At 41.3% G+C, this 9,882-nt stretch overlaps 1 protein-coding gene across 2 annotated transcripts in view; it reads right to left on the bottom strand.

The window, feature by feature from the left end:
- Window positions 1-1,347: 1,347 nt before the first annotated feature.
- Window positions 1,348-9,882, bottom strand: part of LRRK2 (leucine rich repeat kinase 2) — a 160,135-nt gene continuing 151,600 nt past the window's right edge. For both annotated transcript variants that reach the window (XM_066591915.1, XM_066591916.1), the window contains exons 51-53: window positions 4,610-4,669; window positions 2,726-2,856; window positions 1,348-1,830 (exon numbers count right to left, since the gene is read on the bottom strand). In XM_066591915.1, coding sequence (XP_066448012.1) covers window positions 2,732-2,856; window positions 4,610-4,669 — 185 coding nt within the window. In that variant the 3' untranslated portion in view covers window positions 1,348-1,830; window positions 2,726-2,731. The remainder of the gene's footprint in view (window positions 1,831-2,725; window positions 2,857-4,609; window positions 4,670-9,882) is intronic.

The following is a 9,882-nucleotide window of genomic DNA, read 5'->3' as shown; positions in this document are numbered from 1 at the left end:
TGGGTGAGGGGCCATCTTACGTGGTCTCACCCGCACAGACACTGCCAACCCAACAGAGAAGGACCCCCTCCCCCCCCCCCCCCCCAGGACGGACAGGCTGCCTGGAGTTCCTTTCTTGTCCTCTGGCATACACCTGGAGGTCCATCGCTAGGACTGTCCTGTAGGGACAGGAAGATACTGGTGAGCTGGTGATGGGAGTTGCTTTTGTATTTTCCGCTTCCTGTCCCAACAGGTGTCAAGCAGGCAACCTCTAGGTGTATGCTGTCAGGATGACGAGGGGAAATAGCATTTCAATATTGAAAAAAATTGATTACTTGTCAGATTGGTGGTAAACTGATCTGTGTAAAGGCCCTTCCAATTGTTGGACACATGTTCATTTGTGCTTTTTTAAAGAATTAGGATTTTGTCACAAGTTAATAAATCTCAGTAATTGACAGTCTGTAATGCTTCATTTACACGGTACGACCGTGGGCTAAAGGACTGAACGAGCGCTGATGTCACCGCTAAGTTGTTTACGCTTGTGCAGAGTGTTTAGACAGGCAGATCACCACAATTATCACTGGCTTCTCATTCTATGTGAAACACGGACATTAGAACATTTACACGCAGCGGGAAGTGATGTTTTTTATGCCGGTTGAAAGTGAGCGATGAATGAAAAGTAAACGAATAGTAAACGAAGTTTTGCATTTAGACATAATGATTATAGCACATTTTCATTAGTTTGAACGAATTTTAAACGATAATCATCCCATGTAAATGCCTCTTTAGGAGGTGTGGAAGAGGTGGAAGAGTTCTGATCACAAAAATACTTCAACCCGCAAAAAAAATGATTTGACAAATAACATAGTAAGAAACTCTTATTATTATTACTATAAGTAAATTACAAAATTGCAGCACAAGCTGCATGATACTGTATACGTCCTCTAGGTAAAGCTAAATTTTAAACTACATTATTATATACTGTTAGCACAAAGGAACTCACTTGCTTAAAGGTTTCAAGGTGCTGATGAATGTTTGAAAATGCCTTTACTTTTTAAGACATCAAAAACAGAAAACATTTACAGCATATAACCAGTCTTGAAAAAAAAATCTCCTTCAAGTGCTACAGTCTATACTTTGTCTCGCTGCTGAAGTATAACAGCTAATCATGGCAACCCTGTGGACATAACGCCATAGGGCAGTGCCATAATCTGCTTTTGTTTTTTAATCACATTCAATAAATTCAAGGGGTATTTTAAAATCCACTCTGATGCGCTTTTAAGATACATACTAGGTAATAGTGTAACAGAAGTAAAAAAAAAAATAAAACAAACAGTATGGAAATGTCTAAACAGGAGCATTAAAAGATTAAACAGTTAATTACGTTTATTAAATGGCGTTCATTCCCTAATAAAATGACATTTAACACAAAGCAAAATAGATTTTATTTTTATACAGAAAATGTACAACTGCATAATTAAATATAAAAATCTGCCAGCAAACAGAAGACGTATATACGGATATTTACATTCATACTGTACACCCACAAATCAAATATAAATGCATATCTAAAAGGAATCAATAGAAAGCTAGATTCATTCTGAACACCCACTAAAGAATAAAGTGTATTTCGAGACATAGAATATTTTACATTTATAGATATATGTATATATTTTAGTGGAACATAGTGAAACCCATATTTTTGTCAAAAATGTCTTTGTAATTGTGATTTTAAACTGTGTCTTCATACTGTAGCTCTCCGGAAGCGGTCAGTATTAGCTTGCAGTCATGCCAAGGCATTTGATATATGCGAAGTGTTGATAGGTGCATCAATGATGAACTTCAATTTCACTGATAAAAAAGAAAACATTCAACAAAACTGGAGAACAAACACATAAAATACACTTTCAGGTGACCATTAAAAGGTGTTTTCAAGCTCTGAAGCACTGATGACCTATTCTTAGGGCATCAATAACTGATGGGCTAATGCAACAGTGTCAAATCTACTGTAAGAAGCGGCCACTTATCAACGGATGCATATAGTTTTTGAATAAAAATCATTTACAAATTATTACTGTGTAGTAAAATGGCCATTAAAATAGTAGGCAAAGCATTTTGAATTCTTGTTTTCTATACGTGAATGATTGGTAACTTATGCCCCGCACATACACCAATCTTAGTTCTGAATTGCTCTGTTACCAGTTTCACAAAATATTGACAAAAATAAAAATCTACAAAAATGTATAACAGGCCAATGTAAGTAGTCAAAGTGACCCTCCGATTTCAAGGCAAAATACTGTCAAGGGATCTGAAGGGGAAGTGGGTATATTGCCTGTAGTTCTTCTCTGCCAACCCTCCAATTGGTCAGTTTCAGGTCATATTTTCAGTTATCCAAGATGGCCAACACAATCTTCAGACTACCTAATCTGATACCGGATAGTGTTAGGTCTACCAATGTGTTATCCTTGCTCTCTGATTGGCCAGAGCTACTCATGTTATCAGCAGTGACCAATTAGAGAGTAGTGCACTGAGCATTTGCTAGTCAGAAAATTGCTGCAGCCGTTTTAGATAGCTGAAAGCAGGCCCTGAAACCAGCAGATTGGAGTGGCAGCAGAGAACAACAACTGCAGGTAATATACCCCACTGCCGCTCCTGTTCTAGGACTGGATTGTGTCTCCAAACAGGAGGGTCACTTTAAAAGTTATGTACATCATTGAATGACATATATATTTCTATGATGACATACCGCTGTTTATTGTTCTAGTGATAATCCTCTTGCTTTCTCTGCCAGTTCCTGTCTCACTTCATTATGCTTTTTAAGGTTTTGGACCTCATGTGGAAGGTTCATATCCCACACAGAAAGATATGACTGTATTTCTAAAATACAGGAACACATATTTGTAGAATTGTATTAGAAATTAGCACATAAAGCACTTATTTATGTAAAATAAAAAAAATAGCACAAACGATAACATGTAGAAAAGGACAATAAAAATGAACAGCTTGTATAAAAAAAATATATACCTAAAGATTATGCTAGCGTGCAAGAACAAAATTAAAGTTTTCTGGAAAAATTTTTTGGAAAAGCTTGCAACAGGGATCTAAGGCTCAAAGGATTCGGATAGTTACTAAGAGATACACAATCTTGAATAGATCTTCCTTTTACTTTTCAAAGCCTCTCTTGGTCTCTTTATTTTCAGAATTAAATTAAAATTTGGACCAATTAGTTTAGATATCAATTTAATTGAGCATGACGTAAAACACTTGAAAAGATGCAATAAAAAAAAAATGATGATTTTAGATTTTATACAGCATCATATGCATTTGTGGGCATTAAATGTATTATGTTCCTCAAGAAGAAAACAAAATGCAAGGCATAAATCAGTTAGTTGTCAAATAATACTTATTAATAGAATCCCTCAGAAAAAAAATTCAGGTTAACATAATAGCAGAAGTACAATTTGTCTATACCAGATGTAGTGTTTCTCTTATGTTAGATGGATAACACAGTAAACTTGATTGAAACTTGACTGAAACTTGATGGGTGATTAATGGGAATCTGATACCACCTTTGCACTGCACTTTCTGAGGGCTGCATAAGGTATTTGCAGGTACATTGATTCCAGCTTTGTGCTGATTATGTATTAGTGTAGTAGTTTGGTAAAAACGTTTTATTAGTAGAGGCACACAGAGGACTACAGGAAATATCCCTTGATATTCATGAGCTGTGGCTTGCCCCGCCCACCTACACCCACCCCTCTTGCCAATGATTGACAGCTGTCTCCCTATTACTGTGCATAGTGAGACAGCTGTCAATCATTGGCCCGTGGGGCTATCCGCAGTTCATGAATATTGAAAATTAGTCCTCTATATGTGGCTGCTGCTAATAAAATGCTAATTTCTTCCAAATTACTGCAGTGCTCTTGGTCAATCCACATCACCCTTTCTCATTCATAAAAGGTCAATTAGACCAAGACATACTGTGGTTGTTGCATTAACATCAATGACTCCTAGGAAGGAAGCTTTTCGTATGTGGAATAAATCACATGTCGGATAAATAAATTACCTTCGAATTAGTCATTGGCTAAGAATGCTGAAGTGCAGTGAGAAACAGATGGGAAAACCCTATTTAATAATCCTTAAATACTGGTGTAAATCTGTAGCTTCTTTTAAAGGATAGTTTACATCCATTTAAACTTGTTTTATGGTGACAAACTAAATGGAAATCTTAAATCAAAATACCAAAGTGTCCAGTGCTAAGAATAGGAAAGGAAATAGTTAATAGCTGACAGACAGGAAATGCTGTCAGAGAGGCAATAATTCAACCAGCACGACTAAAAGATGTCCAGGAATAAAAGGAAGATTGTCTTGTTCCCCACAAATACTGCAACTCCTGTCCAGATTGTGCCTTTTATTGTAGAAGATCACTCAAGGGAATGAGACTGAGCAGCAATACCAGTCACAGCTGTAAACAAGAGTGGCATGGTTTAAAAAAATAAAATAAAATAACACAAAGAAAAATAGACCCTACTGTCTAATCCTGGAAATCCCTTTGAGGTGCTGTTGAATATAATTTCTATAATAGAAAATCTTAATCAGAGACATAGAAATTCACCAATTACAAATTTACCTTTCTGTGGTGTACAACAGCATCCTAAAACAAGCAAAACATTCTTTACACTTCCTTTGTCTACAAGGAAACAAGTACATACAAATATTACAAGTTGGACTCAAAATGACACATTCCATTCCACAATAAATCACACAAACGGCTAGCACGTTATACATCAGATCTGTGGAAGCCGAAGTATATTACTTCCAAGCTCTGCCATGAGGACATTGAAAATTTATAGCTGGGTTCAGAAGTATTTAGACAGTGACATAGTTTTCATAACAGACCTCAGGAAAAGACACATAGAGAGGGAGAGGAAGAGCCAGGACGCGCGATGTTGGTATAATGACATTTAAACAATCAAAACCGAAAGGTGTATGGTGAAGGCCGGGGGGGGGAGGTTCTGCTGATTGTGAGCACAACGATATAGAAGCGCTTTTGAAGAAATAGACCACAGCAATCATATTATCCTGGTACACCATAGTAGTCTTTCTCAGGGCTCCAAACTGGTCAACAATGAACACCAAAAGCTACAGCAGAAAATTAGGCACTACTCCCAGACAAAAGATGTTGTCAAAAAACAAAATTTCCCATGGCAAGGCACCCACTTTTCTGCTGTTGCTTTTGGTGTTCACAATTTTCAGGAGCTGATGCAAGAGAAGGTTGTCATCTTTAGGCTAAAAAAAAGAAAGCAAAATAAATGTAGCAGGGATAGCAAAAACTTTAGGAGTAACCATATCAATAAGGCTTAATTCCCACAGGCGGATTTCCACCGTGTAGGACGCAGCGGAAATCCACGGTGTTGCCCCACAGCTATTAGGTTCTATTGAACCTAATAGCGCAATGCTCACGGTGCGGAATTCCACCGTGGAATTCCGCCCCGTGAAATCACCCGTAATCACCCGCAGCATGTTCTATGTGCCGTGGGTGTAGCACAGCGGTAGATAGCGTGAAAACGCTTCCCTGCCCACCGACGCCCGCATCATATGACGCGGCCAGCGAGTCATGTGACACTGTGGGCGTGTCATATGACGCTGCTGGCGCGTCACATGACACTGCCGGTGCATCATGCACTGTACTGCATGCGCCGGCATGGGATGCAGGACATCGGGCAGCGGATCCAGACGGGAGTATGGGGTCTCTGGGGAGGGGGGGGGGCACCGTGACAGACTCCGCTGTGGAATTCCGCTTGCGGAGCCAGTCACGGACGGGTACTAGGCCTAGATTGGTACACTCTTAAAAGTAGGAAAGCACTGGCAATCTCTGGCACAAGAAGGAGGCCTGGAAGAGAACAGAAGATCAACTAGGTGGGTGAATGCAGTTGTAGAATTTTTTGAATGCGCAAGAAAAAAAAACGTACACAACATCTAGCCATGGATACTGTCCAGGAGATAAGTGTATCAGCATCTCACTAGAAAATATCTAAACAAAAGAAAAACTAAAAACAGAAATTAACGATTCTGGAAGAAGATCACTTAGGCAAGATTTAGGCTCAGTTTACATGTGCCTTAGGGCTTCAGTATAACTTTTGTTTCTCTGCTCCACTTTTGGAGCAGAGAGGAGTTGAAATGGAAGTACAGTGGTGCCCTGCATTAAGAGTTTAATTTGTTCCGTGACGGAGCTCTTAACCCAAAAAACTCGTAAGTCAAATCAATTTTCCCCATTGAAAGGAATGGAAAAGCCATTAATCCGTTCCGGATCGCGAGGCTCTCCCACTGATTTCAATGGCGATGGCGTTGCCCCATTGAAAGCAATAGGACGCCTGCACCCCTGCAGTGATTTTCGGGGAAGGGCTTAAAATATAAGCCCTTCCCTGAAAATCATCCCTAGCTGTAAAAAAAAAAAAAAAAAAGATACATACTCACCTGTCTGCCGGGCCCAGGCGCGTCTAGCTGCCCCTTGTTCTCCCTGCACTGCTCTGAAGCTTTTCAGCAGGCAGGAATTAAAAATGCAGGGAGAACAAGCAGCGGCTATACACACCTGAGCCCCGGCAGTGGCGGACAGGAGTATATATTTTTTACTACAGCTAGGACTGATTTTCAGGGAAGGGCTTATATTTAAAGCCCTTCCCCCCAAATCATTGCAGGGGTTGCCAGCAGGCCATTGCTTTCAATAGGGCCATCGGCAGCAGCGTCGGCCCCATTGAGAGAGAGCAAGGCTCTTAACCCAAGTTTTTGCTCTTAAATTAGAGTAAACATTCAGGAGAGAGCCTGCCCTCAAGTCAAAAAGCTTGTAAGCTAAGGCACTCTTAACCCAAGGTATCACTGTAGATGGATCCATTTTTTCCCTCATTTATTTTAAAGACATTTTTAACAAACAGAAAGCAAACTGAAAGCTTTCCATTTGCTTTTATTTATTAAGGAGCTTTCACACAACAGTTTTTATGTTCAGTTTTTTGTGAGCCAAAACCAGGAGTGGGTCCAAAATACGGAAGACTAGCCAATCTATCCATTATACTTTCTCTCCACTCCTGGAGGGAGTAAACAAAATTACGACTGAGGGCTCAGTCACGCGCGCCTATCTGCCCGTGTTTCTGGATGATAAAACGGCCGCACTGCAGGTGTGAACGAATCTCCGCACCGGCTGGAAAAAGGACATATAGCTGGCAATGGAGCCGGTCACGCGGAGATTCGTCCGGACGCGGTGCGTGCGGCCATTTTATTGTCCAGACACACAGGCGGATCATCGCCCGTGTGACAGAGAACTGAAACCCTAACGAAGATGTGAAATGATCCTAACATATTAGATTGATTGGAAGAGAACAGTATAAGGAAGGCTCGTGATCCAAAGTATACCACATTATCTGTCAAACATGGTGGAGGCACTGTTGTGGCATGAGAATTATTGGCCGTTAATCGAACTTGGTTACTGGTGTTTATAGATGATGTGGCCACAGATGGATGTAGCAGGATGAAGGTTTAAACATATAGATCTGGATCTTCTGCTCAGATTCAATTAAATGCTACAAAAACGATAAGATGGTCATTTATAGTATAGGTAGATAATGACCCAAAACCTACAACAAAAACAATCTACTGACTTCCTAAAGCAAAGAAATGGAATATTCTACAATTGCCTAGTTAGTCATCAGACCTCATATAGATAGCACGCTTCACTTACTGTTGGCTTGTCCAATGAAAATGGGGAACGATGTAAAAAAAAAAAAATATCTGTAATTTCTAAATTATTAAAAAGAGGACCTGTCACTACCACAGATACATGGATTTCCCATAAAACAATTATACTGGAGCGGCTTTTCTTAAATCTTTGTGTTGTGCGGTCGGTTATTCCTTCTACAAAGTGCTGAATAAATTGACAACTGGGTGTTAACATTTCTGCTTGTCATAGGGGTGTGTCCCTACACAGTCTAATACTGTCAGCACTAATTGATCAATGCCACTGTGTGTAGGTACACACCCTAGAATAGTACCAACTAGTTGTCGATTTATTCCTAAATTTTAAGTAAAACTAATGGAGGAGCAGTACAACGCAGTCATAAGAAAAGGTCCCAAGAATTGTTATTTCATGGGAAATAGTTATTTCCTAAGCAGACTAGATGCAATATTTTTGTCAAAGCTCTTGAATTAAAGCTTAAAAGGGGTTGTCCGGCCGTTACAAGTACATTTAAGTAATTCTGTAAGGTCATTACAAAGCACTTTGTAATACACTATGTGCTTTGTAAATGAACCATACAGAAGTTATATACAGTGGTACCTTGGAATGCGAGCACCTCAGCTTGCAAGTTTTTTGACTTGCAAGCAGGCTCTCTACAGAATTTTTGCTCTGATTTACGAGCGAAAAATCTGGGTACAAGCCTGCTTGCAAGTCAAAAAGCCCACAAGCTGAGGCTCAGGGGGGTGTCTATACTCACCTGTTGCCGGCGTGTCATCCTTCCGATGGTCTGCGGCGGCGCTGCTGCAGGCTGTCTCTCCCACTTCCAGAAGCAATGTTCTGTCAGCGTGGAAGTGGGGCTTGAATGCCCCGCCTCCAGCAAGCTAATCCTCTGATTGAGCAGAAAATAGAGATGGAGGAGAGCTGCTACCGTTAAAAATTTCCTTCTTTATTGAATAAAATAAAGCATACAGCTCACAAGTAGTGAGCTGTATGCTTTATTTTATTCAATAAAGAAGGAAATTTTTAACGGTAGCAGCTCTCCTCCATCTCTATTTTCTGCTCATATGGAATCTGGCCGCTTGCCGTCGGCTACTTGAGGATGGAGCTCCTGTTGGATCCCAGATCTTCCTGCAACATTGAAAGTTACTGCTGGTGAGGTGAGCCCACATCTTTCTTTTTTGGCTTAATCCTCTGATTGGTTAACTCAGCGCTGCGTCAGCCAATGAAAGCCGGCACTGCATTAACAAGTGACAGCCACTCAATGGCGTCATTCAAGCCCCGCATCCAGAAAGCAATGCTCTGTCAGCATGGAGGAGGGAACGACAGCCTGTAGCAACGCTGCAAATCATTGCAGAACGCCAGCGGTAGGGGAGTATTGATATTTTTTTTGCTTGTAGTTAGTTTCCCCATTGAAATGCATTGGAACGCATTACTGGCGTTTCAATGTATTTCAATTGGGAAAAGTGCTTTGACATACGAGTTTTGTGCCTTACGAGCTCCGTCTTGGAATGGATTAAACTCATATGTCAAGGCACCACTGTACTTACCTACAGGAGTTCCCCCCACCCCTATGCTTACCATTCCGTTGCGCAGGTGCAGTAGCGCTTGTCGGCTCAGGAACACTCGTCTGATTCTTTGCGCATGCGCAGGTCACTCGGAAGTCCCTGCTGAAGCCAATCCTGACAGCAGCGTCCACCGGCCGACCGCCTCAACTGAAGGGTAAGTATTACTACTGGGGGCAGTGTTTGGGGGCCGGTGGTGTCACTATTACTACTGGGGACAGTGTCGGGGGCTGGGTGGGGGGTCGTGGTGGTGTCACCATTACTACTGGGGCAGTGTCGGGGGGGGTGGTGGTGTCACTCTTACTACTGGGGCAACTATTGGGGGTTACTATTACTGCTGGGGCAATTATTGAGGGACACTATTCCTGCTGAGGCAATTACTGGTCGTCACCATCACTGCTGGGCAATTGCTGGGGGTCACCATCATTGTGGGGCAATTACTGGGGGTCCCTATCACTGCTGGGGGAATTACAGGGGGTCACTATCACTGCTGGGGGAATTATTGGGGTCACCATAACAGCTAGGGCAACTATTGGGGGTCACTATTTCTACTGGGGCAACTATTGGGGGTCACTATTTCTGCTGGTGCAACTATTGGGGGTCAATATCACTGCT

This window comes from Eleutherodactylus coqui, chromosome 2, assembly GCF_035609145.1.
Source record: "Eleutherodactylus coqui strain aEleCoq1 chromosome 2, aEleCoq1.hap1, whole genome shotgun sequence".
NCBI classification, from domain to species: domain Eukaryota; kingdom Metazoa; phylum Chordata; class Amphibia; order Anura; family Eleutherodactylidae; genus Eleutherodactylus; species Eleutherodactylus coqui.
This window is presented reverse-complemented; position numbering and strand designations above follow the sequence as displayed.